Raw genomic sequence first — 26,551 nt, forward strand, 5'->3', positions numbered from 1 at the left:
CTCTGAAGAGGGCGCGGCGGGGCCCGCCAGGGGAGCGGAAGGGAGCGGCGCGGTGGCGGCACGAGGCGGGGCTTGCAAGCAAGATGGCGCCGGCGGTGCGGGGGCTGAAGAGCTTGGTGTGGCAGAGTGAGTGCGGGGTTTCGTTCCGCGCCCCCTTTCCGCTGCCCCCCGGGGCTGGGAGCAGCCGGGGCCGCTCGCTGGGCGGCGGCGCGGGCCGGCCGGCTGGGAGCGTTCGCCGCTGCCGCTGAGGCGCCGCCTCCCTGTAGCCCGGCGTGTTGGGGTCGGGGGTCCCTTGGCCGCCGAGGGTGGAGCCGGGGCCCCTCCTGGCGCGGCTGGAGGCGCGTTGGGAGCCGCGCTGCGTGTGGGAGCTGAGCGGGGGTGGCCGGGCCTGCCGCAGGCGCCGGGCGGCGGGAGAGCTGGGCTGGGCCCGGGCGGCTCTGTGGGGGGCCCGGTGTGCGGCAGAGGCTGGAGGAGGTTGCTCTTCCCCGGCTGCGGCGGGAGGCGGCCGCCCCGGCTTGCGGCGGTGCCGCGGGTGCCTGCAGTAAATAGCACCTGGATGGAAACGTTTTTGCCTTATTCCGAGATAAGGGTAAACCACACAGGATACAGCCAGCCATGCCAGCTCTCGAAGGGGTTAAACTGAAGTCAGCTCTTAAGGACTTCCCTGTTGCTTCCGAAATGGCAGTTTTGGAGAGTACTCCCGGCTTCAGAAGGGGCTCTCTGGTCGCGTGTCACGAAGTGGCACTGCCCGCTTTATATTGGGCTTCACGGTTTTCAGAAGAAAAAAATGAAGGTGTCCCCAGGTACTTTCCTAAATGAACTGCAGGTTTTTATTGCCATGTTTAGGAACAGGTTCTGCCGGTGTTTGGTACAGAAAATGAAGTTGTAACTACTCCATGTCTCAGTGGAGTAGAAGGGCTAATAGTATGTCAGGTACTGAGACCTTTGGGGAAAGGCATTAGTAGCCACCTCACGCCGGACTTAATTGTACTGACGTTGTGACTCCGTGAGCAGCTCGGCCAGCCTAGTGACTGTCACTGAAATGGGGAGGTCCTGCTGCCTTCTCTGCGTTTTCCTCTGCTCCCACCTGCAAGCTCCAGTCTGCTTGCTTGTGTCACTGCAAGAGAAAACAGAAAAAGGGGAGAAAGAGGAAAGCAGACTGTTCCTGTGGTGTTCAGTCCTCGATTTGCCAACATCTGTACCCTGCTTGCCTGAGTTAGATATCTTTGTTTACAACTTGACCTTTAGAAATCCCTACTTTTGCTGCTTTGCTTGTCCTGTCTTGCTTTGTTAAGCCGTTTGTGCCTTTGACTGTAAAGCGATTGTTTTATCCTGAGGTGTGTTGTAGAAGACTTGGCCCTTAAAAGGAGGGAACCTGATCAAAGCGCTAGTGCGTCATCAGGGCGTATAAGGACTTTTGAAAATGACGTTGTCAGTGTGGACAGGATCGTGCGGAAGAAAGATTACAGTGATGGTGAAGCAGTGTGAATAACAAAACATTTATATTGCAAACTTTGTAAAAAGGAAGCTTCTTCTGAAAACAGTGCTTTGTTAGATAACTAGTTACTCTTGTCTTTCCAAGACTGCAACAGCAATGAAAATTGATGAACTAAGTTTTAAACATTGTCTGGCACTTTGTTTATGGGTAATTCAAGGCCATAAACTGTTGCTTGCTAATATTCCAGCAAACGTGTTTTTTTTTAAGGCTGGGTTGTGTGAAAATAATGTGTCAGTGACGCTGATGCTTCATGTTGTCAGTGTGTATCTTATTCCTGTTCTGCGAATAGGCAAAGAAGTTGTACCTGTGTTGTGTGTACAAAGATAGTTGTACCTGTGTTCTGGTATGGTGCTGTTAAAAACTCTTCTTTCCACTGTGATAGCCCTTTTTGTAAGGTGCAATTTTAGACTGAATTGAAGCAGAACTGTATGAAAAGGTTACTTCACCAGAGTTTGTTGTCAGTTAAGTTCACAGTTATGGGGGCAGGGGAAGCTACCTGTATTTAGGAGGCAGTAGTTCCTGTGGATAAAATTATAAAATTAACTATATACTGCATCTCTGTGTGTGTATCTTTAAATAAGGTTATTTCCACAAGGAATTTTATCCTGAATTTTTTTTTACAACTTTAAAATATGTTCTAGGCTTGTATAATAAGATTCTAGGCTAGCCATAGATATCTATATTAATTTTTAAAAAATGATTCAACATTTCTGCAACTTTATTTTCCAGAACACTTGCTTACAGTGCAAGCTGTGTTAGTCCTTTCTTCAGGAAGTGTGTTATAAATGGGTCATTAACTTTGCCAAGGTGTGGTTTGCATTTTTTTTTTTTGTATGGTGTTTTTTTTTTTCCACACAGGGATTTAGCAGTCTGCTGTTCTGTGAGGGTTGTGTATAGTTCTTATGTGGGTGAGGAAGTGAAAGTAGAAGAAAAACACCTTAAACTAATTCAATGTATTCAGAGAAGACAAAATGAGAGAAGGTAGTTAGGATGCATGGTTGGTTTGAAATTTGTGAGAAGGAAATGAAAGCTTAGACAAAATGGAGCACTATTCATACCTGGGTTTGTGATTGTTTTTGGTGCATTCAGAATGCTTACTGGAGACAAGTGAGATGATTTTGAGAGCCTGTAGACCAGTGTAGGTCAGTTATTTGGGTAAAGCAGCTGCAGGTTAGGACAAAACAAATAGCAGTTGGAATGTTGGAGGGGCAAGTACACTGTATGTGCTACACTGATAGCTTGGAATAAGATTTATTTTCATGATGGGAGAAAGCTGACTTCTATTTTTAATTACAGAAATCAAGTTCAAGACACAACTGGATTATGCATTTGTATGTTCTGGTTGATTTTATAGGCAAGTAAGTAAAGTATTGTAGAAAAAATATATTTGAGATTTTGGACAAGGCTCTCGGGTGCTCAGTTTATTAAAAAGAACTCTGTAATGCTAATTCCTTGGTAAGAGTGTTCTCGGAAAATATGAAGGTTAGTGCAATTTTCATGAGGCTAAAGACTTGTTCTTAATCTTGTATACAGACCTAGAAAAATGTAAGTAACAAATACACAGTATAAAAGTGACAGGAAAAAACGTGCCTGTGTTACATCCTGGATTCAGGTATTACCAACAAATACATCTTGGTAGCAGCTATGGAGTGATGAGCGTTCTTCAATTTTATACAGAGTATATCCAAAGAAGTCATAGGAGTCTCTACACCAGGCTAAGCAGACCTAGAACTTGTTGAAAACTGTGGGTTGTGTATAACAGGAAGGATGTTGAACTGGAAGCAACCCAGAGGACAAGTTTGAGGAATGATAATGGATTTCAGGAGTTGTATAAGCAGAAAAGGGTTCAGGAGAACTGAGCTTGAGTTCTATCATTTAGCAGCCTAAACAAAATAAACCAATTGCATCCCTCTTGAAACATGTGCTTTTTGCTTAAATAACTTTTAGACTAGTGTTTTTGTCAGTTTGTTAGATGAAGTGGAGTGGAAGGTTTTGAAGTTGCTGTGAAGAATGCCAATGCTGTAAGAAGTAACTTGAGCATATTGGAAAGCTAAAGCATAAAGTACTCATCTTTCAAAAGAAACCTCTAGTGTTAGTGTGAAAGAGTCTGTATAGGACATCTTTGTAAAACATAACTGTGAGAAGCATGAAGTGTGACATCTTGGGAGTGTTGCATGCTATGCAGTGTTAGAGTTGTGAAATTGAAATGAAGTGAAGGCTGGATGAGCAGGTAGGGTGCTCAGCTGGAAGAAACGGCTGAATTCTGAGGCACTGGAAGTTGGGAGTAGAGACGGAGTATCTTGTGATAGTGTCATGCCAAAGGGACTTGGACATAAGTGAATATATTAATATTTATAAACGTTGATGAAATAGGTGTACTTTTTGTTGTATGTGCACCTCCTATTTTAAAACTCTTACGGTTCTTTCACTTGGCAGTAATCACAAAATGTGTGCTAAATTTGCTTGTTTGTATTTTAGGCTTCTGTTTCTATTACTTTCATTTGGGAAAAAGGTCCAGCTATTTTAATAGCAGTAGTCATCAGCTTAATCTGAAATTCTGTTCTCTGGCAAAATAGAGAGTTCTCTTTAAAGAGAATTTCTCTTTATTCCTATGTTTATAAACACCAGGTTTTAAACAGTTCCCAAAATCTTCTGACTTTTAATTGATACATACCACTGCTGTGAGATCAAATCTGCATTAGCCTGATGACACCACTGCTGAAAATGGCAACTTATAGTTCTGGCAATCTTTAAAGGCTGTGGGTCGTAACTAGATGCTGACTGCTATTGCTGAATCTTCTACAAGCTTTTTAATTGACATTTCTCCCAAAGTTGTCATAGCAGGAAAAGATAGTGGATACCTTATTTAAGATAATTTTCAATTCCTGAAAGAACTGGTATTTTCTTTCTGGAATTCTAGAGAAAGAACAAGGACATTTGAAGTTAGCATAGATTTTAAGAGAGTTTGATTTGTGAATGTGTTGGTCCAGCTGTCTTATCTTAAAGAATAGCTTAATTTTTTTGCATGTGCACAATCTGTTTAGTGGAAGAGTTCACTAAAAAAGTAGAAACAAAGTGAAATATTTACAGCCCTGTGATCATTCAGATTGATTTTTATGGAACTGTTTAATATTAGCAAAAATGAAAAATTTAGCTACATATTTCTGAAACAGGCAGGGACAGTTTGTGGTCAAGAATTCTGTAGAGGTATTTATCAATGGTTGTGGTTTTTTTGTTTGTTTGTTCCTTTTTAGGTCTCTAAACATATGAGTCTAAATGAGTGAATTACTTTTTTTAGTAACAATTTGACTCCTTTAACTGGTAAACTGTCTATCTCTCTTCTTACAGAGCTAAAATCATCAGTGTTTGATGACTGCAGGAAAGAGGAAGAATGGAAGGTATAGTTTTGTTACAACTTCTATAAGAATGTTAAAATCACTTGAACAAGTTACCTGTATCACTGAGTACACAAAAAATAAGTATTATTTAATGGCTGTCACTTTCACTTAAAATTGTTTTCTATTCAAGTAATGGATTTTAAATCTGTTAACTCAGATCTCTGTATAATACGTAATGAAAAATCTAAGGGCTAGCATACTAAGAACAAATGGTTAGTTGTCTCAATTCTTTAAGTGTTGACAGAAAACCCACTTTTTTCAAGTGTTTATCTTCACTTTTCTTTTGGAAGACTTGTACTTTATTAACTTCAAAAATTATACTGCTGTGCAATACATGTGGAGCAGGATTCAGCAGTACGATACCTGTTAGAGCTGCTTAAGCTGTAAAACAGTTTTAGAATAAGTACAGATATATTTAAGCAGGCCATGGGGTAAATTAGGCAGGAATTCAAAAGACTTATGTCAAAGTGAAAGTTTTTAAATACTTTCTAGTAGGAGTAGTGGGGACAAGCTACTTACTTAAGATGGAGCTCATCTTTTGAAATCCTGTATGTAGGGAGCTGCCTTCTGATGCTATTTGAGATTAATTTCCCACTGCAAAGTTGCTGTATGCAGCTGATGAAAAGATATAGAGTAATAAAATAGATGTCAGCTTCAAATTTCTGTGGCAAGTTGTTAAGGAAATAACATGGGATTACTATAGCTGATTAATTTATCTAAATACCTGTGGTTTTTTTTAATACATTTAGATAATTCTTTTAGATGATTACACCACTAAATTACTGTCACTGTGCTGCAAAATGACTGATTTACTGGCAGAGGGTATCACAGGTAAGCATAATTGTTTTTAATATACAGATGGCAATATCCTGATAAGAAAAAGGGAAAGAATAAAATTGATGGTACCCTTGCAAGAAATTGTCTTAATTTGGTTGATGATGACAAGTAGCTATGGGATATTAGACTAGCAGACTTTCTGGCTTGTACAGTAATTACCCAATTGTGTGTTTTGTTTTTTTTTTTTTTAATGAAAAATCAAATGTTTCTCTGCCTAGAAGCTAAAACCCTTTTCATTTCAATCTTTTTGCTAAAGATCACTGTGAGTTTTTTTGGTGTTTGTTGTTGGTTTTGCGCTTGGGGTTTCCTTTTTCTTTTTGTTTGTTTTTGTTTGTTGTCCTTTTTTTTTTTGGGAGGGGGGGAGTATGTGTATGTTTTGTTTGCTAATGTCCAGGATGGGTTAAATGAGTTATCTGTCACAGAGTGATTTTTTAAGAATATTATCTGTCCCTTGAAGTTAGGGGAAAACGAGCTCAATAAAGAATTAAGTGAATGTTAGTAAAACATACAAGAAGAGGCAAATTGTTCTCTGTGTGTTTTTTCCTAATGTGTTCTGTAAATCAGTAATATCTGCTGCTTTGATTTAATTTATGCTCGTAAACAGTAGAGTTAGGGTACAAGGACAGAGAAACTTAAGTACTAAAGACAAAATGAGAACAGGAGACAATAACTGATGAGAGATGAGAGATGTTTGCAAGCAAATGGATGCGATAGAGGCAAGAATTTAAATTTGAATTCTATGTTGTGCAGATATGTTTTAGCCTCTTCTCAAAACAAGAGAGCTTTCCGTAATTTAAAAAAAAAAAAACAACAAAAACACAACAAAAACTTGAAACTAAATTATATCAATGATTACTTTAACTAGAATAAAGCAACATTAACAGTAATTAGATTGTCACTTTTCCAAACAATTTGTGAGTAGTTTCTAGTGGAGTGGAGTTTCTCATCTGCTGGAATGTCTGTCCTGTTCCTGGATGTTGGCCACTGTCAAAAGTGAATAATGGATGGATTGTGATAGGTCTCAGTTATGCAGTATGCCTGTTTAGATAAGACTTTGTTTTTCTACATGTGTTTTAAAAAAGTATTTTCTCTCTAGTAAATTTTACAGGCTTTTCTTCCCTACAACTTAAAAAAAGGATGTTTTTCCTATCATAAAACACTTCTCAAAGTTGCTTTTTATGATTGACCTTTCTGTAATGTTTACTAGTGTATCATGCTGCCAAACTTTTTTCCTGCCTGCTTTTGAAATTGAAATGAATAAACAAAATGTAAATGATCTAGTTTTTAATTAGCTTTAGGTTTAGTTCTTTAGAAACACTTTTGTAATAGAGCAGTATTTAGACTTAATTATTTTTCCACAAGTAGCAAGACTTTTATTCCAACTATTCAGTATAACATGATTCTTCTGGAATTATAATATCAAAGCTGTATACATTTCACTTTCTGGAGTGTATTTTTGATGATAGTAAGTACTGCTTATCCTTTGTGAGAAACTTTCAGTGAGCATGTATGCTGTTCATCAATAAGAAACCTTTTGTTTTTAGTGAGTACACTACTGAAAAGAACCTGTCTTTCCACATCCAAATGTCTGAAATTACTTATCTTCCTTGTTCCTCTCCCCTCAAAATTACTGAGCAACATGAATCTCTCTGCATTCTCAAGCTAGTGTACTGCAACACTATATGGTAATGACTTTATTACACAGAGAAAACCAAGAGTTGAGTGAAGCTGATTTGCTGAAAAGGTCTAATTTGTGCCTGCAATTATATTGAAACAGAATAAGTGCACAGGAAATAGGCAAACAAAGGACAGAAGAGGCTGTAGTCCAAAACTGATGCCCTGCATAGTTTCCTTCTCCCTCCCCTTCAATGTACTGGAAAAAGAACAATCTTGCTGAGGCAGTTCTGTTGCAGGATATTTCATACTGGGCCCCATAGTTTGAGCATGCTTGTGTTGCCATACTTTTCTGTGTGAGGGCAAAATTAGTTCTACAAATTTAGTTGACACTAGACTGAGGGTTGAAGAAGTCTTGTAGTAACTCGCTGGATTTAAAATAATAAATAAATAAAAAATCAAGCCTCTCTTGGCAGAAGATAGGTCCTTGCCACTAGTTTTGTGAACAACTTGATTAGCGTTATTTTATTTTTATCACCTCTATACTAAAATATGTATGGTGCTTTCCTTACAGATGCATAAAACTCTTAATTGTAAAACTGTAATATTTCTTACTTTGTAGTGGTGGAGAACGTGTATAAAAACCGTGAGCCTGTACCACACATGAAAGCAATATATTTCATAACTCCCACCAAAAAGGTTAGTATTTTAAAGAAGAGTGTAGCAAGATCTTTCAGACTGAAAAAGCAATTTTATTTTAAAATATTTATTTACTGTGTACAACTCTGTAGTACTTAATTTTTGCATTTTGTGTGATACTCCTCTGTGTGATGCTTAGTTTTCCATAATGAAAAGACAATGCAGTGTTGCCATAGATTATGTTGCACATGTGTACCTTTTTATCAATGGAGGCACTGTTTCATTGCTTAGATATTAGTAACCTCACCGAAAGAGATGTATTATCAAATAATGATGCAATATGTTGAACAATAGAATTCAAAGTAATGGCTCTAATAAGAGATTACTGTTACTTCCTAAAAATTCTTGAGAGAATAAATCTCAGCACTGTTAGAGGTGGAAAATGATGCAACTATCCTGCTTTGTTTGCTTCCTAAAGCAATCTTGGTGCATGACTGACCTTCTGTAGTTGTTTATTATTCTTGGTCTGGAATTAAAAATCCTCTACTTAAGTGTTTTCTTTTCTTAGATGTTGATTTGCAGTATTCCTAAGTGGGACTGGGTAATTAACAGGGCAGGAGGAGAGGAGGGCGAAGCTTTGTCTGGTATGGGAGGAAAGGCAAAACATTAATTATTTTTTCTTTTTTTTTGCCCCTACCCTCATAAGTCTGTAGATGGCCTTATTGATGACTTCATCACTAGATCATCCAGCAGATACAAAGCAGCATATGTGTATTTCACTGACTGTAAGTAAGTTTTTGTGTTGTAGTTTGGTAACTTTATCTATGTAAATAAATAAGCTTCTCAACTTTCTTTTCTATAGGTTAGTAAATGAAAATTTTGGGTCCTGTTTCTTGAGAGAAGATTCGAGACTCAATTCATTAAACATATTTGGGTTGCCAGAACGTGGTCACTGTGCCATGTGGCAATAGTCATTTCTTTTGCAATTACCAAACGATGTTGATCATTCCCCACCTCAGCTTTTAATTTAGGTAATCTGGTTTTATTTTTAAGTATTCCAGTCTTCTCCTATGTTGGAGAGTGTGGAGAAAGACAATTCAAGTAAAACTATGTATCTTGTATAAGCAAAACAGTACTCAAAAATACAGATGCATGAGAATTTGCTGCAAGAACAATGTTTCGTAATTGGTTATTTTAGGTAATTTCTTCAGACTTGAGCCAGCTTTTTGCCATCATCTGAAAGAAGGTGCCTACTTAGCCCTTGCATGCACAGTCTAAATTGCAAAGCAGAGACAGTTAGTGCAAATGGGGTTAATGTGACTGCATGTTCCTCTGCAGTCAGTCAGCGTGACTAAAATGGCTGTGTAAAGAAGGGAAAACAAAAAACCCAAACATGCTGCTGAAGGCAGGGACTGACTTGTGGCTATCTCTGTGGATGTCCGTGGATGGTGTGTATCTGCTACTGTATGTTATCAAAGCAGTTATCAAATTACTATCAGAAACTTGGTTTCTTGTTTCATTTTATGCTGATGCCGCAATTCTCATTCTGGAAAAATACTGCTATCTTGCTGTATGTTCCTTTGTTGCAAGTGTGCAAACTTTCAATTTGAATACTTGCCAAAGCTTTTCATGTTGAGAGGAGTTAGAGAAATAGCTCTGTCACTTCCCAGTCTGTGTAGTATTAGTATTCGTGTCATCCAAGTATTCCTTAAATTCAGTTTCTAGACGGGCATCCAATGTAGCCTATCAGTGTAGTGGAACACATTTGAGATCTATAACTAAATTCCTTATTTCTCTGTGTTTTGATGTTTGATATGTACACAATATTTATCCCTTTAACCTTTTTGTAGCTTGGGAAATGTTTTCTCCCCTATATGAGGGGAAATAGCAGAAACTTTTGCTTTGTTAAAATCAATATCCTTCACTGCTACAGACTGCTAATGAGTGTCTCAAACACAAAATATTGATTATAGTTTCTCTTTCACCTTAGGAAGATTTTGCAACTTTTTTATATGTTACTATTAATTGGTTCTTAATTTAGAATTGTCTGTCTGTCCTGAATACTGTAAGCGTACAAGTGAGTTAACAGCTGGAATGTGCACAAATGATTTATACTTAGAATCTTTTTTTTTCTGTAGTCTGTCCTGACAACCTCTTCAATAAAATTAAGTCTTCCTGTGCAAAATCAATAAGGAGATGCAAGGAGATCAACATTTCCTTTTTCCCATATGAGTCTCAGGTGAGTTTCATTCTTTCTCAACAGCAGAAAATAGTCTGGAGGACTATTTTCAATGTTGTTGACCTGCTAGAAAACAATTAAATAGAATGTGGCTTTTTTTTTTTAAGGACAAAGTGTATGTGGTATCTGTTGCCGTTTTGGCATATTTCCAGTGCTTGCCTATATTTTTCAGATGAAAACAAATGCTCTTGTACTCAAAGGTTTGCTGTTTGCACTTGACCTCTTTGCAAGACTTGGAGTCAGTTGCAGTAGAGAGGTTAGAGAAGGAATCTATTCCTTAAGAGAAGAAAAGTTTTCTGGCTTGTGTTTAGTAAGCAGTAAAGTTTGTTACTGCTTATACAGAGGTATTATTTTGACAGACTAGGTAGGTTGGTGCGTAGAAATAGGAATAAGTACTTGGTGAAAATCAGAAAAGGAGAGTAAATGGATGAAGAGAACTGAAGGGGAGGGGAACAAAACCAAAGCCTCACAAAAAAAGAAACAAAAACCATAACAAGTTGGCAGACTTTTTATTGAAAGGAAAACATGGAAATCCATGTTTTTCTAAGTTAAAAATTTGAGACCACCATTGGAAACCAATGGGTGATTTCCAAGTGAAACCACGTAGTGGGTACTGTGGTGAGAAATAATTTTGTTGCTCGTATACTTCATCAGATACAGAAGGCTGAAATGCACTTTGAGACTCACAAAACAGTGAAGCCCCAAACCCTGACCACTACTGGGAGTTGTAGAACTAACCGTGAATGTTTCCCACAAGTCTTTCCTGTGTTCTTCAAACCTTATGAACATATCAAGGGTCAGAACTCTTCTGTATACCAGGTGGCAGGTGAATGCAGGAGAGGTTGCTGCTATCCAGTTTTACTGTGATGCAGTTTCCTAGTTTGGAGACGCACTCCTTTTTATAATACGGATTTTTTTTTTTTATTTAGATTGAGAAGCCATCTGAGAATAATTAATGTGGTGGTTTGTTTGTTTGTTTTCCAGTGGTGTTGATGTTCCCAAGCTTTGTTTCAAACTGTTTTTGGGAGTTCTGCTAAAGCTGCTCTTAAGAAAAGGTTTTGTAGCTTCCTTTACCAAATAAGGCATACAAAAATTTTTTTGTCCTGGTTCTCTGAAGGACTTATTATGAAAGTAGAAATTGGGACTACTTTTCTAAAGTTGAAAATAAGCAGCACTTAGTCTCTTCTTGCTTTTAGCTTAGTTTTGTGTTCTCAGTATATTGGGTTGTGAGAACATTTTGAATCCTTAGCAAAGGAGCAGAGAATGTTAACTGGTTTTCCTAATGTAAAATCCCTGGGCCTGCTTTCTAGTAGGTGATAAGAGTAAATAATTAGACTGAGCTCTGGGCAAAGTCCAGGTGATTATCTACTCAAAAGAAAACTGTCTTTGGATGGACTACCTTCTTTTGGTCTGTAGTTAGAGAGTCTGTCTGAAGCTGGAGAAAATCCATTTACTGACAATGGGATTGTTTCTATGTTTGCATACCATCTACTGTTGAAAAAGTTTTTCTTCTGTGTAGTACTACACATCTCTTATCAAGGTTTAATGTGTTTAAAGAATTTTAATCCTCGGAGGACAAGTCTTCATATAATAAAGAGATACAATATGTAAAATTATATTTTAGACAAATTTAACTTGATACCTTCTATGACCATTCTGGTGTTGCATTGTATGGCTTTGTACGAGACACTGGATGGTATTTAGTTCTGCCTGTCTCAGGTCCCTCCATCTGTACAGACAGTAAGCAATTTGAAAATTATAGTAATTTATATAGGGGAGGAGAGTAACAGAGGAAAAGAGTGTGAGAACAAGAAGCAGATGAGCTCAACAGGACAGAGAAAGAGGACTGAAGTGTGGGTTTGGTTTTTTTAAAAGTATATTATGTATGACTTTTATATTACAGCATGTAGTTTTAAAGTATTAGCAATTCTTTTACCTGATATTTTAGAAATACACAATTCAAGCCATTTTTTTTTTCTTGGTTGTGCTTTACATAGGTATTTACTCTAAATGTCCCAGATGCATTCTACCGCTGTTATAGTCCAACTCTGGAAAAGACAAAGGATAAAGATGCTGTAATGCAAGTAATGGCTGAACAAATTGTTACCTTATGTGCCACACTAGATGAGAATCCAGGAGTACGATATAAAAGGTGGGGCAAAAATAGTGTTGTATAGTGGAGTTGCTCTCACTTCTAGGACTTCCCACATTGTTTGGTAATAACTGGAGGCTGCAGCATAGTTTCTTTTATTGTGGATTAATTGGTTTTAATCCACAACTCTGAAATACGGAATGATAGGATTTAGTGAAGTATAGGCAGAGCAGTGAATTATTTCTGTGTGTGTATTCATATAACAGTACTTACTATACCCTGCTTTGTTATGAACTGCTTGTTTCATGTTTGGTCAGTAGGATGACACTCTAATATGCTGCATTCTAATATACCGCATGCATAATCCTGTAACAGAATTGCTGCTGTTGGTAGTTTTGCAGCTCCGCTTGGCATCAAGGAATTCATAAATTGCTGAGGCAGATGAGATCAGGATTTCTTTGTAGTAGAGATACTGAGGAGAATACCTCTTTTGAGCTTTGATAGAGAGTCCGGAGTAGTATCTTTGAAGTCAAAGCAGGTATCTGAAATTACGCTCAAGAATTGCATTCTGTGGTGTAATGTGAAGTGGTGCCTTATTCTCTGCAAAGGTAACAAAGAAATAATTGCTTGACTGTTTTTTCTTTTCTCTTTCTTTTCTCTGTTTCTTTTTTCTTTCTTGTTTCCCGCCTCTGAGTGAGACTTTCAGGTGCTGGGCCATATGCCAGCTAATGTCAGTTTTTTGGCTGAAGCTGTTTCTACTGTGTGAAATACCTGAAGCATTCAAAGAGTGGAATCGTAATGTAAGAGTGAAAATATATTGGAAATACCTAGAATGGAGTTCAGAAACTGCTCGTGAAACCAGAGGATCAGTCTAGGGAGTTCTTTCTGTTTTAAAGGTAGCATTTTGGTGTTTTGATGAAGAAATTTAAGTTATTTCCGCATGTTTCCTTTTTTCCCAGCGGACCATCTGATAAAGCCAGCAAACTTGCACAGCTTGTTGAAAAAAATCTTGAAAACTACTACAAAACTGATGAGAAAAGCCAAATAAAGGTAGAAAGTGAACTAAAATGTTTGCTTCTTTTTTGTAAGTCTGGGGAAAAAAAAAAATCTTTGGAATATGTTTTGACAATAGGTTCTACAAAAACAGATTTTATTTATTAATAGTTGCCATTTAGTTGTTTTTATCTATGAAAGTAACTTAGAGGAAGTAACTGATACAGTAAATCTGTATGTAAGCAAATATAATTTGTGTGATCAAACTAATCGTACTTCAAAAATTGGCCCTATGATAATGTGGGGGATGATACAAACCTGGAAAAAAGTGGATAACTTTTGTTTTAACCTCACCTTCCATAGGGCTATATGTAAAAGGGACTTAATACGGAATTGAAATGTCTCCCATTAAGGGATTTATTGTCCACAAAGGTACAGCTTTTCACATAAATATTTTTGATCTGTCACTACAGATCAGGGCAGCTGCCTAAACGCAGAAATATGGGGTAAACCATTTTGACTTGGTGACATTCCATTCTGCTATAGAAATAAATGTACCTGATGCTACTGCCACTCTGCTAAACCCCGAAGCGAAACTTTCAGTTGAATGTTTGGAGATTATTTTTTTTCTGTATTGCAGCACAGTATGGATAATCTACTCTGAAATACAAACAATACACTTATTTGTGAAAAGTCAGTGAGAGGCCTTTTTTTTGTGTGTGGTTTTTCTTTTCACTTTTTGTTCATTAGGTGAGGTTACTGAATGCATTGCAATGGAATAAGAGCATTGCCTTAAAATTAGTATTTAAAACCACTGTGTTCTGGTTATCACTTTAATGTTTGTTTCTATTTATGTTGATAAACACTTAGACCATATTTTTTAGTTTTTTTCAGTTATTTTTCCAAAGATGTCTGCAGTGCTGTAACTTAATGTAAATAGATTTAACATGCCTTAACTTTGTACTGTATGTCTTAACTTCACGTTTATTTGATGGCTTTCTAGGCTAAAACCCACTCCCAACTAATAATAATTGATCGTGGCTTTGACCCAGTATCAACTGTACTTCATGAACTCACCTTCCAGGCAATGGCATATGATCTGCTACCAATTGAAAATGATACTTACAAGCAAGTACTTTTTAAAAAAGTCTAAACGCTTTATTCTTGATTATAAAATCTATGGAATTGTTTAGCTGAATTGCACCATAGCAATACTAGCTGCTTATATTACATAAGGATTGCTTCACTTATTAGTCTTTCCTCTTGGTTTTGTAGCTTCCTCTTTTTGGTAACTTCCTTATTTAGTTGAGATTAGGTAGGATCTAATTAGCATTTTTGCTAAGTTTTGAGTCTAACAAATTGCATTTTTTTAAAAAACAAAGAACTTTGTACTAGACTTGAAGCAGAACCTTGGTAGTGCATGTTCAGGTTCTCTACCTTTTCTTTCATATTCTCAACCTTCTTGGCCTAACACGGCAAACAAGACCAGTAATAGAATACTGAGAAAAAGCTTAGTTGTTTCTCAGGAATGCTCGCTTTTATATCTCCAGTGATTTAATTTGTGTAGTTGTTAAAACTTACATGTTTCTATCCTAAATGCACACTTAGGTAAGCCATGTTCAGTTTATAGTCTTTATTTTATCACTATTTGGAATAGTGTGACATTGGTTTGCAATAGTGTGACATTGGTTTGCGTAAGGTACGTACTTTGCTGTCGCGTTGTTCTGACACGAAAGATTTTGGTAAGATTTTGCTTTCTGATGACACACTACAGCAAATAAGACCCAATTGCCTCATTGTTTAGTTAAGTAAACAGGAATGTGTATCTTCTCTGTCAGAAACAGTGAGTGAATGTTTTCATAGAAAATACAGAATTCTGTGAATCTGAAATTAATCTTGTAATTTTTTTGTATTTTTCTGCTTTCTGGCCGTACACACTGTGTGAGTTTCTGTAAATGTGAAAATGTCATGTAGTATGATTGCTATCTTGCTTTATAGGCTTATTTCTGTTTGTAGAAAAGTAATAGCTGGTCTGTAATGCTGTGAAGCATGTTTCTTGTATATGTGAAGTAATTTGTCCTACATAGTCTATTTTGTGGGTGAATGGGACTTCATTTTCCTTCAGAGTTACAAAATGTCTTACAGTAGATATAGAAAGCTGCACTTTGCAGTCTCAATGTGTATTACCTTGCACACAATTTGCATTTGAAGTCAAAGGGGAGTTAACATTGGAAGCTGAAGAGAAGTTGAGGTGCATGTGAATGTATGACTGAAACTCTAGTTACTGTTGGTTTAAAAGAACGTCCAGAAGCTATTGCCCCAGAGAATCATTCTAAAATTCATCTGCTGCTTCTATGTTCAAAGATGTATCTATAAAATCCATACGTAAATTATATTGTGTTGGGCAAGAGCTTGGCTTATAAGTGAAAAACTGTGTACGTTACTGCTATTACCATGTATGTTGATGAAACCATAACAGTTAAGACTCTAATGAGTTATTAGAATGAGGGGGGAAAAAAAACCTCAAACCAAACAACTGTCTGAACTTTCTCTTGGAAGATACAAAACAGAAGGACCTGCTGGGAAGGAACGGGAGGCAATTCTGGAGGAAGATGATGAGCTCTGGGTGAAGATTCGGCACAAGCATATTGCAGATGTGATAGAGTATGTGAATAAACAACAAAAACTAGTTAAAAATGCAAGTTTTAGAAGTTTCTTTGAGAGGGAATGTATTTGAGCTGTTAAAGTAGGAATACAGGCAGTAGTGAAGATGGTTTGCAATATAGACTGCATCCTGTTAAATAATCGATGCCAGGAAGTAAAAATACTTTCAAAAATACAGTGTGTACAGAGGTATGCAATTTTATTAATATTAATTACAGTTCTTAAGGAAAATGGAAATAAAATTATTTCCTGGGAGGTATCTTCAAGTCTTTTAAATCTGAAGGGATTATTTTGCATAAAGTACTAGCAAGTTATTGTGTCAAATGACATTATGCAGATATTATAAACAGGATGTTTGACTTCAGTTTCCTTTGTCAAAAAACACTCTTCTCTGAAGGACACCTGTATTTGAAGCTTTTACTTTTACTCAGAAGTTCTTGTTGCACAGTTCTTTTGAGACTTTAAGATCTTAAGAAAAGATTTAAGAACTGTGGTGCTGTTGCATTTGATTATTTTCCTTTGTGTTTTTTTTTTCAGGGAAATACCAAAGCTTTTGAAAGAAGTTTCATCAAAAAGAAAAGCAACAGAAGGAAAAGTAAGTTGTTTAAATTAATGTAGTGTTGTTTTTCCTGGTAATTTAATTATTTTCAGCTGATCAGATCTATGTAATTCATGGACCTATTACAGAAACTGAGGCTTATCTCAGTGACAGTTTTCAGGGGAAGGACAACAAAAAGCAAGGCTGCAACAGGAAGGGAAATAAGGATGTAAAATATTGGGGGGGGGAAATTTTTCAACTTGTATCATTTCTTCACAGTTATCGATATCTGCTCTGGCCCAGTTAATGAAAAAGATGCCGCACTATCGTAAAGAGATTAGTAGGGTAAGGAGTCTTTTGTAACTAAACTTCTCAATGAATCATTTTGTACACTATAATGTTCTGTGTTGTTTTATTCTGTCATTTTCTTGTTAAGTGTGCTATATAACTTTTCTCAAAATCAATATGTACAATTTTGAGAAGAAAACTTGTTTCCAGGTGTTTCATTTCAGTATGTAAAAAAAAAAAAAAAACCAAAACACTTAAAGGATTTGTGTGCTTTGAGGATTGAAGATAGCATAGCAGTTTAATGTTTTAAAAGGTATTATGGGGGTCAATCTCTAAGTGAAGGGTAAAATACAGAGGATGAATGATGATACTGAAGGGTAGTTGGAGGATTGACTCTTGTAACATTAAAAATTATTGCTTGATGTGTTGTTTTTTTTTTTAAAAAAGGCAAGTTATGGCAGCTTGTATATTTTTTTTTGTCTTCTAGCAAGTTGTCCATCTTAACTTAGCAGAAGATTGCATGAGCAAGTTCAAATCTAACATAGAAAGGCTCTGTAAAACTGAACAGGTATGTAAAAAAAAAAAAAAAAAAAAAAAAAAACAAAACCAAAAAAACCCCCAAAAAACCAAAACACAAACCAAACAACAACTTAACTGCAAATGCAACTTTTTTGTTTGCAGGCATAAGTGCTTGTTTTTAACTGACAAAAGTAGTGTCTGTTTCCTTTTTTTTTTGTGATAACTTTTTGAGCTAGTAGTGTTAAAGCTAAGTGAGATATACAAGGCTTTTACTCTGCCTATAAAGGAGGTGCTTTTACAGTTTTGGTTTTTTGTCTTCAAATCCGGCTGAGTTATATAACGATCATCTTTGTGTTTGTTCAAAACTCTTACGAAGCTGCCTTACTATGTTCTGCAGAAGAAAGCCCTTTTTAAATGTCTGGGAAAAGCACCTGTTGGGGTGAGACACTATAGACATTACATTGTACTACTAATCTTAAGTTAAAACCTATAAATTTATATTTATATGATTTCTAGATATTAAACAGTTTTAAATGTTTGAGAGTGTTACGTAGTGTTATTGTAATGCTGTAACTATTGAAATAATTATGTCAAAGACTTTTCATACTGAGTTTAAATTGATGCAGCTTGTTTGTTTCCTGAAACCTACTGTTTCATAGAAACGCATTTCAGAACACAGAAAACAATGTTCTTTTTTTTTAATGATTACTCACTAAACTCAGTTTTTTTTAATTTAGGACTTGGCTCTTGGAACTGATGCAGAAGGTCAAAAAGTGAAAGACTCGATGAGAGTCCTCCTTCCAGTTCTGCTCAACAAAAGTCATGAGAGCTATGACAAAATTAGAGCTATTCTCCTGTATATCTTTAGCACAAATGGTATGATAAGCTGCCCTAGGTGGTTTTTTTTTTCCTTCAGTACTATGGACTTCAACAAAGTTTTGGGATAGTCCAGTATTTTTAGTTTACTTAAGCATCTGTATTGGAATTGATGGCCAATTTTGAAAGAGATGCTGTCCATCCTCTAGCTTCTCTTCTCTCATATTAGTAGCAAAGATATATTGGTAAGGAGATTGAATACAAGTGCAGATTCATACAGTGTTTTAGCATCGTTCCTGTGCTTGGATAGTTTAAGTTTTCTCCTTTTCACATAATATTGAAGCTGTTAAAGGAGGAGTTCTATGTCCATTGCAACCTGAAAATGAAGTCAATGGCGAAGAATTTGTAGTAGAGGAGGAGGAAATTCACAGAATGTGGGTCTGAGGAATCTGTAACAATATTGAGTTTTGGTCTCAAAAATGGACCATTAAACAAAATTTTATCTAAAATATAGTGTTATGTTAAACTTATAGTAGACTGGCCGAACAAAAAAAATCCCGGACTAAATAACAGCCCAGAATGTGTGAGACAAAATTGGTCTTACAGTCACATGGTAATTAAGTTGTATGTTTTCCTTATGTCGAAGGAACTACCCAGGAAAACTTGGACAAGCTGATCCAGAATGTACAAATAGAAAGTGATAGTGATATGATAAGAAATTGGAAATACCTTGATGTTCCTGTTATCTCTTCAGTAAGAATGTATTTATTTATTTTGTGATTACTTTCCACCCAACTATTTGTCTACAGCTCTTTTAGCAACTCTTAGCAGTATTATCCAGGTCTTTTTTTGGAATCGGGCAATTACTAGGAATTCTTGTTTTTATGATGTGTCTAAGTGGTAAATCCTTTAAACAATTAACATGAATAATTTTCAAAGTAAGATACCTATAATGTTCTCTCTAAAATCATCACATGATGACTTGAGCTAATTGCTTTTGGAAAGTGCCAACTTACTCAGTTCCTTGTCTCTGAAATTAGTATTCCTAGTGTATCCTGAATTCTACAGGTATTAATTGTTATTCTTTGTTGTTACTATTTCTTTGTTAATTATTTCTTTAAAATTTCCTACTGATCCCCCCTCCACCTGCTACTAACTGAGAATAAGTTTCAAAAAACCAAATACACCATATAATACAACCATGTTTTGAAATCCTTTTCAGTCCGCTGCTCAGCAACATAAACACCCAAGAAGGGACCGTTCTTCAGAAGAAACTTTTCAACTTTCTAGGTGGACGCCTGTTATTAAAGATGTTATGGAGGTAAATTTGATGAACTAGGTAATTCATGAGTGCAGTGCAGAAATTTACTCAAGTGAGTAGTTATAGCCAATCTTTTGAAATTCTATAGTATCTTGAGTTACTTTCGTTAAATATGTCTGTTGAGTGAAGTGATCACTTCTAGTCTGAATGTAATAATAGAAACATTAGACTGCTTGTGTTAGCAGTGCTCTTTATTGGAGGTTGTTTTAAAGGTGATGCAAATGAAAGTGAAAGCAAAAAGTCTTTTTGAACAGCTTGTCCTGTGATTGGCAGTGTTTAGAGTAATATAAAGATCTGGATCTTTTTTTTTTTTTTCCCTCCAGTGGGTCTTTAAACTGTAATTCAAATCTAAACTGTAGATCAGTAGAGGCTGTAAAATGTTACTTGTCAAAAGTGTAGTTGCTTTGTTCTTAAAGCTCTTCCTAAGCATCAGTTAGTGACTGATGTCAGACAGAATAGTGAGTTCACTGGACCTTTTAGTCTGACCCAGCGCTGTCATTCATAGATTGTTGGTGACTTTCACATGTTCATTTGTGTCTTCAGGGGGCCTTAACTTCTCTTATATACTGCTATAGAGAAATTAAATATGTTAGGGTAGTTACAGATGAAAAGCTACTAGTGAAATCTGAACAGTTAAATCAATATTATGTTTATAAAGAAAGCACAGACACTCCCAATTCCTTGTGATATACAAAAGCCTTGTAATAATTTTTAGCATTACATGATTTGGCATTTTGCTACATAGGAGTGTTGTTCATGAGATGCTGCTTGCAATTGGTTGTTCTAAGAAATTGCATATGCTGGCATTAAATTCTAGTTGGGCATCCTTACTGGAAGTTGAAACTTGATGGGTTTTAGGTCTACGTGGCTGTTGAAAGTGGGTCTTTGTTTTGCGCTTCAGGATGCTATAGAAAACAAACTACCTTCAAAAGACTGGCCATATTGTTCCCAGTGTCCTCCTACCTGGAATGGTTCAGGAGCAGTAAGGTAAACTGTTTAATTTCTTGAAATATAATTTACCCATTTCTCAGTATTTTTGTCATGTACATTCTAAAGTGTTAAAAAAGTTCACTTACTAAGTGGTAAAATAATTTGTATAAGGTAATGTTAATGTGTAAAACCTGTATTTTTATTTCATCTAAAACATACTGAACTTGGTTGTTAGTTTAATAACTCTTCTTAGCCGTATATAGCTTTTTATTTGGAGTATCTTCTTTTTGCTTCGAAGTTAGAAATAACATTTCCATATTGCCAGAATGAGAGGTTTAGACCATTGAGCTTTTTAGTGTGAAGTAGTTTCAGGGATGGATTATCACTATACTGTGATATACTTAGGCAAAAATAATGTTTTAATTTCTTCTGAAAGTTATTTCTGCTGTGGTGGTGGTGGTATCATTCTTGAAGTTAATGACTTTAAGTTAAATTCAACTTCTGTAGGCTGTCTCATTCATTAGGGAATATGGGCCTGTAAGATATTTGACCCCTGTTGTCAGGGGACGGTTTAGAGAAGTCGAGAAGAAAACTGTTTGAGGTCTTGAAATGAATTCTCTGCTAATGAATGTGAAATGGTGTGCTCCGTGTACTTGCATATTTACTGAGTAGCACTGGGACGTGATTTTAGAATTTTTTTTTTTAGCTCACCAACTTGTACTGTCCCTTCTTTTCCCCTTTTTAATCCCATTAGCTGTTGAACCTCATGACCGATACCTGCCAATTTGACAGCTTGTATCACTTTTGGTAGTGTTATTTAAATGGCGAGACAGAATAGAGATGATAAGAGTGTTTCTATCGCAGGAATGCTCATTGCGCTAAACAGATGCTGGAATTCATAGGGAGGGAAACATCACACGTATCTTAAATGTGGAGGACACACTTGAATTGGAATTTGTACCTTACTAAATAAAAGACAAAAGGTACAGATACACAGCCTTAGGAAAATAATTTTGTTACTTCTACAGCTAACCAAACTGTTGGTGTGTCCATATATACCTGGATATGCACCATGATGATCAGTGCAAGGAAACACTAGGGCAAGTCACTGTGCGTTATAACTGGATCTCTGTCTTATAGGCTGGTGAAATTTGGGAATCTTTTAGGCACCCTAGCAAAGAGAGATCAGGACTGCAGATGACTTAATCTGAATCTGTCATTACTATATGTGTGTTAGAAAGTATATTTTAAGAGCTTTATTTTGTTGGTTTTAGCTGTCGGAATCTTACTTGATAACAGCCAAATATTTTTTTTAGAGATTCTGTTCACGTTTGGAGACTGAAAAACCGAAGACTCTAGCTTTTTCAAATTAACCTCTCATGAAAAACGCCACTGGAATTGCTAGCATGTAGAATTAAACTGCTCGGTAGAAGTCCTTTGTGTTTGAGCTGTGTGTGCAACAAGGTTTTTGTTTTGTATTTATTTTTCGCTTGAATAGTTTGAGTAATGTGCTAACTTCTTGTTAAAATTCTTTTAATTATAAATTCTTTTGCTGAAATTACAATCAAACCGTGAACTGCATGGCAGAAATTGTTACTGCTTGTTAAGCGTATAATTTTTACCAAAATTAATCAGTAAAACTATATAAGGGTTATCTCATGAAATCTTTTACAGTGCACGCCAGAAACCTAAAGCTAGTTATCAAGATGAGCGAAAGAGTAGTGCAAGACTGATTATATTTGTGATTGGAGGAATTACATATTCTGAGATGCGCAGTGCTTATGAAGTTTCTCAAGCCTACAAGTCCTGTGAAGTTGTTATTGGTAAGCTTGTCCTGGGGAAAAAGGTGATATGTAGGAGTTTACTACATGTGTTTCTGGAAAATTTTTCTTACATTCCCTAAGTTGGCTCAGTAAACTAATACTATAGCCAATGTATTTTTTTAAAACTATGCACTTAGCATTGTCTTTTCAGTTTATTTAGATTGCTTGATGTTTGGGGTTTTTCTGCAACAAGATATTAAGGACAATAAATACAGTTATGTTCTACAGAAGAATCATCATGAATTGAGAGAAATACATTATTCAAGTAGCCTGATGTATAGCAAAAAGGATTTAAACAGACCTATATTTCCTTGCATTACACTTTCCTCACAAACTTTTACATCTGCCTGTGCTTTATCTGCAGCTACGCTTATTACTCTCATTGCTTTTGGAAGTAGTAGGAAAGCTGGAAGACTAGTGCAAAATTAATCACTTCGGGAGGAAGGGAAGTATTTTTTTCCTTAAAAAAAACCCACCAACAAAAAACAACCACCCCCCCAAAAAAAAACAAAACCAAACTAAAACAAACGAACCCAAAAAAACTTTTTGAGTGTAGGTCAGTTGACTTTGCAACATCTTCTAGTTCTTGTCATGGTTTCTTTAGAGGCTACACAAACCACACCATGATTTATAGCTTTTGCCCTGAAAACTGGAGTAATCTCCCTGATATTCTTAAGATTCAGCAGTAAATGCATGAATCGCCAACTGGGGTAGTAACCTCTCAGTTAATACTTCAGAGGCAGCAAATACTTGTTCCATCAGCTGCTGTGCTTCAAATAATCATTTCCTGCAATGCTGTTTAAATTTAGGTGCTAAAACATTTGCATGTATGATATATCAAAACTCCTAGATACAGAACCTTACCAGAGACTTGTACCCATCTGGAGTGGCAGCTGGTGTTTGGGTGCAGGGTCATCTAAAGCATTCTAAATTGCTTGAGATGCCGATGACTGGCAATTAAATCTAGTCTTGCATTTCAAAAAGGATTAAATCTATCTACTGTATTTTTAAATAAATAAATACTCTTCCCTAAAGCAATGGCAACCTTGATTCTGAGATCTAGAGTCTGTTACCTCAAAATAGTGGGGTGTGTTGTAGGTGTGTTTGTATGTGTGATAGTTTTTTTTTTTTGTTGATGGTTGGTTTTTGTTTGCTGGTTTCGTTGGTGGTGGTTGAGGTAGGTTTAACGCTGGTCCTAGTTTTGAGTTGCAATGGAAAGACCAGGACAACAGGAATGTAGTTTAACAAGACTGTTTCTTCATCTGAGACTTGTTTACAAAACCATGTTTACTGTAGGTCACTTTTTGACTGTAATATCTGGCACTAACCACAGCACCGTCTTCCCTTTTGGTTAGAGGTGGTTCTTGTAGTTTTGTTTGTAATCCTGATTTCTGAGGGAAGGTGATAACTACTAAATCTCCATGCTGCTTACTGCAAGATGAAAACCTTCCTCTATTCCTGATTCAGAACTTGAGGAATATTAGCCCATTCAGATTAACACTACTAAAACTCAAGGTTCAAGACAGCCTTAATCTTAAATAGTTAAGAGTTCTCTTTATAACTGTAGGGTGACCCTTCACGGCAGAAGTTATAATCGCTCTCTATGAGAACAAGAGAGGTAACTGTGCACTCCTGAAGAATAATACGGATTTTCTTTGCTGCTCCAGACTTGGAATTTTTTGCAAATTTTTCAAGGGAATGTTAATAAAAGCCAATTTTCTGTAACTGATATTTCTGTGGAAAACTACTGTTTGTGATAATCTTTAATCCAGATGGTTTCTTGATTCCAGGGTAAAGCCTGTCATTAACTCGCCCTTTCAGAGAATGGGCAGATTTCTTGCAGGCTGGGACAATTGCATACAGTGAAAGTGGCTGAGGTTCAAGCCTGTGTTTCAAACCGGGCAGAGCAGGGACTTGAAACTTGTATCCAAAGTAAGAGTCCTTAATCTGGATGTCTCAGTGTGTGGAAGAGGGACGCTGCCTGCCTAATCTTGACACTTAAATTTGTATGATGACACTTTATATGACAGCACAGGAAAACACTTTGAACTGTTGTACTTTTTCAGTTTTCCAGGTATGCTAAAAAACACTGGCATGTAACTGATGTGCTGTTTGGTTTTTTTGGGTTGGTTTGTTTTTTTTTTTTTTAAAGAGGGAATTTCTGAAAGTCAGAATTTCAGACTGATACAGTTAATGCTTATGTTCTTTTGCCAGGTTCTACTCATATTTTGACACCTAAAAGACTACTGGATGAAGTAAAGAGCCTTAGTAAACCGAAGGATATGGTCTGCATTAAGGATGAATAGAAATAGTGATGTTTATGATGCATTAGGAAAAGACAAATAGTATGTACATATTCTTATGGAATTGACTTCTCTAAATACTGTAACAGGACACTACATGGTTCTGACTAATGGAATGTAATTTTATAATTTAAATTTGCTGCTTTTTTGGAGAGTAGAAGGCAGAGAGAGGAAAAAATCAACATGTGTGTTTCTTAGGTTGTATTTAATATAGACAGTGTAACACTGTAAGTGCTTTTTCAAAAGGGCATGTTCATTCCTAACAAATTGTGCTAAAAGTTATCATGATTATATATAAACTGGAATTGTTTTTGAGAACTGTGAAACCTTTCTATAATAGAGTTTATTTCTAAAAATGACTGAATTAAAAAGGGCCTAGGTTCTTAGGTAGAGGCTTCAGAAGAAAATTTGTAAATATGAGTTTATGGTAAAAATATTTCACACAAGTGCAATGTCTCAAACTGTAATATCTTCTGTAAAATAACTCACTGAAAAATCTTTAAATATATGTAATTGTGAAAAATCAAAAGGTGGTGGGTCTTTTTAGATGGTGGTGGGTAAAATAAAAAGTTTATTATGGAAGTACTAAGCAGTTCTAATTTCAATAAATAACTTTGGAGAAATGCTGTCAACTGTGCACTGAAGTACACTTTATATTTAAGTATGTACAGGGATTATTACTAAAGCTTTTAAAAAAAATAATTTCTTGCAAACTTCCTTATGATTGTGTCTATTTAGTCCATCTGTTCTATATCACAGGCAACTCAACTTAAAGTTCCAAAATTTTAAGTGTAAATTCTCTTTTTGGGGGAAAAGGAGAGGAAAAGAAGGGAAGGAGTTGACTCTTTCAATTAAATTACTTAAATGGTTTGGTAATTTAAAAAAGAAAAGTGAAAAGCAAACCAAATACCCAAACCTGATGTATTCAGAGAATTTATGGATTTCTTCTGCTTAGTTACATATTAGGGAATACATACATTTGTGTTGAAGGGGATCAAATAAATTCTAAATTGTATTAATTCTGTAATACTGGTAATGTTTAGATTTGTCTTAGAAAATTATTTAAGTGTAAACTTACTAACCTTTTAAAGGGGTGTTGTATTGATGTGCCTTGAAATGTTAGTTTGTATGTAGAATCTGAGAGAAATGTCGTAATGAAAAAGAATAGATTACTCATGGCTTTTTATTTACGTTTTTCCCAACTGTAAAGGTATTCATTTTTGTTCTGCAAAAAGGCGGTTTTGTTTCTTTTCCCTTCATTTTGCCCTCAGGTTAACTAGTAGGTTAAGAGAACATCTTTGTTAGGTAAGTTCATTCAAAGTTAGAAGGAGGAAATTAGAAGGTGGAAAAGGGTTAAATTCCTCCCCTACATCAGAGAGGAATGAAATGGGAGAACATTACATAACAATTCTAAAATGTTGCAGGACATGGGGCATGAGGAGGATAAGGGGCTGTAGCTTTCAAATGCACCTACATCAGTTAGACATCTAACTTACACTGACTTTATTTTCAGTAGTAATACAGGAACAACACCTTTCTTAATTTAACTGGTTCATCAAACATCATGTGCATCAAAACTGAAAAAAAAATTTTTAATAGAACTATCTAGATAACGTTTTTCTGAATTCTAGTTTCTAACTAAAACGTCTCAATAAAAATCCAGAGTAAAAGTATGTATTTAAGAAATGCAGTGTTCAACACTTTCTTACTAAAGATGCACACTTTGAAATAAGTATTAAACAATTACGCTTAAATTATATATAGTCCTTACACTTTGGCAAGAAGGACCCAAGTTCAGTGTAAAAGCTATACGGAGTTGCAAACTTTTTCCTATTCCCAAAGCTTAATAGCAATAAATACAGAACAAAATAACTGATATCAAAGTGTCCTACTTAAGGACTGAAATAAATTATGTCAATAACATATAAAATCCATTGTATTGATGTTTATTTGTTGCATAGAGTTGAAGAAATACTATCTTGAAATGTTGGATTATTTTTGCATATTCAGCAGTTAGACTTCTCCAAGTGTCTGCTTTA

The 26,551-nt window shown here is 36.1% G+C and overlaps 1 protein-coding gene across 6 annotated transcripts; it reads left to right on the forward strand.

The window, feature by feature from the left end:
• Positions 1-3: 3 nt before the first annotated feature.
• On the forward strand, positions 4-25,144 carry STXBP3 (syntaxin binding protein 3). Of its 6 annotated transcripts, none has more exons than XM_075156486.1 (19): positions 4-126; positions 4,847-4,896; positions 5,659-5,727; positions 7,970-8,046; positions 8,693-8,771; positions 10,125-10,225; positions 12,223-12,377; positions 13,277-13,367; positions 14,314-14,438; positions 15,870-15,974; positions 16,512-16,569; positions 16,792-16,857; positions 17,288-17,368; positions 18,057-18,195; positions 18,782-18,888; positions 19,358-19,456; positions 20,358-20,443; positions 22,061-22,209; positions 24,424-25,144. In XM_075156486.1, exons 2-19 carry the CDS (start codon positions 4,890-4,892, stop codon positions 24,513-24,515), a joined length of 1,686 nt encoding a protein of 561 aa, XP_075012587.1. In that variant the 5' UTR covers positions 4-126; positions 4,847-4,889; the 3' UTR covers positions 24,516-25,144. The 6 variants fall into 6 exon arrangements, 5 of the variants coding, with proteins under 5 accessions (XP_075012587.1, XP_075012585.1, XP_075012588.1 ...); XR_012674525.1 differs by having other exon boundaries at positions 19-126; positions 5,646-5,727; positions 18,782-18,896; XM_075156484.1 differs by having other exon boundaries at positions 19-126; positions 5,646-5,727.
• Positions 25,145-26,551: the final 1,407 nt, after the last annotated feature.

Source organism: Calonectris borealis, chromosome 8 (assembly GCF_964195595.1).
Source record: "Calonectris borealis chromosome 8, bCalBor7.hap1.2, whole genome shotgun sequence".
Lineage (NCBI taxonomy): Eukaryota > Metazoa > Chordata > Aves > Procellariiformes > Procellariidae > Calonectris > Calonectris borealis.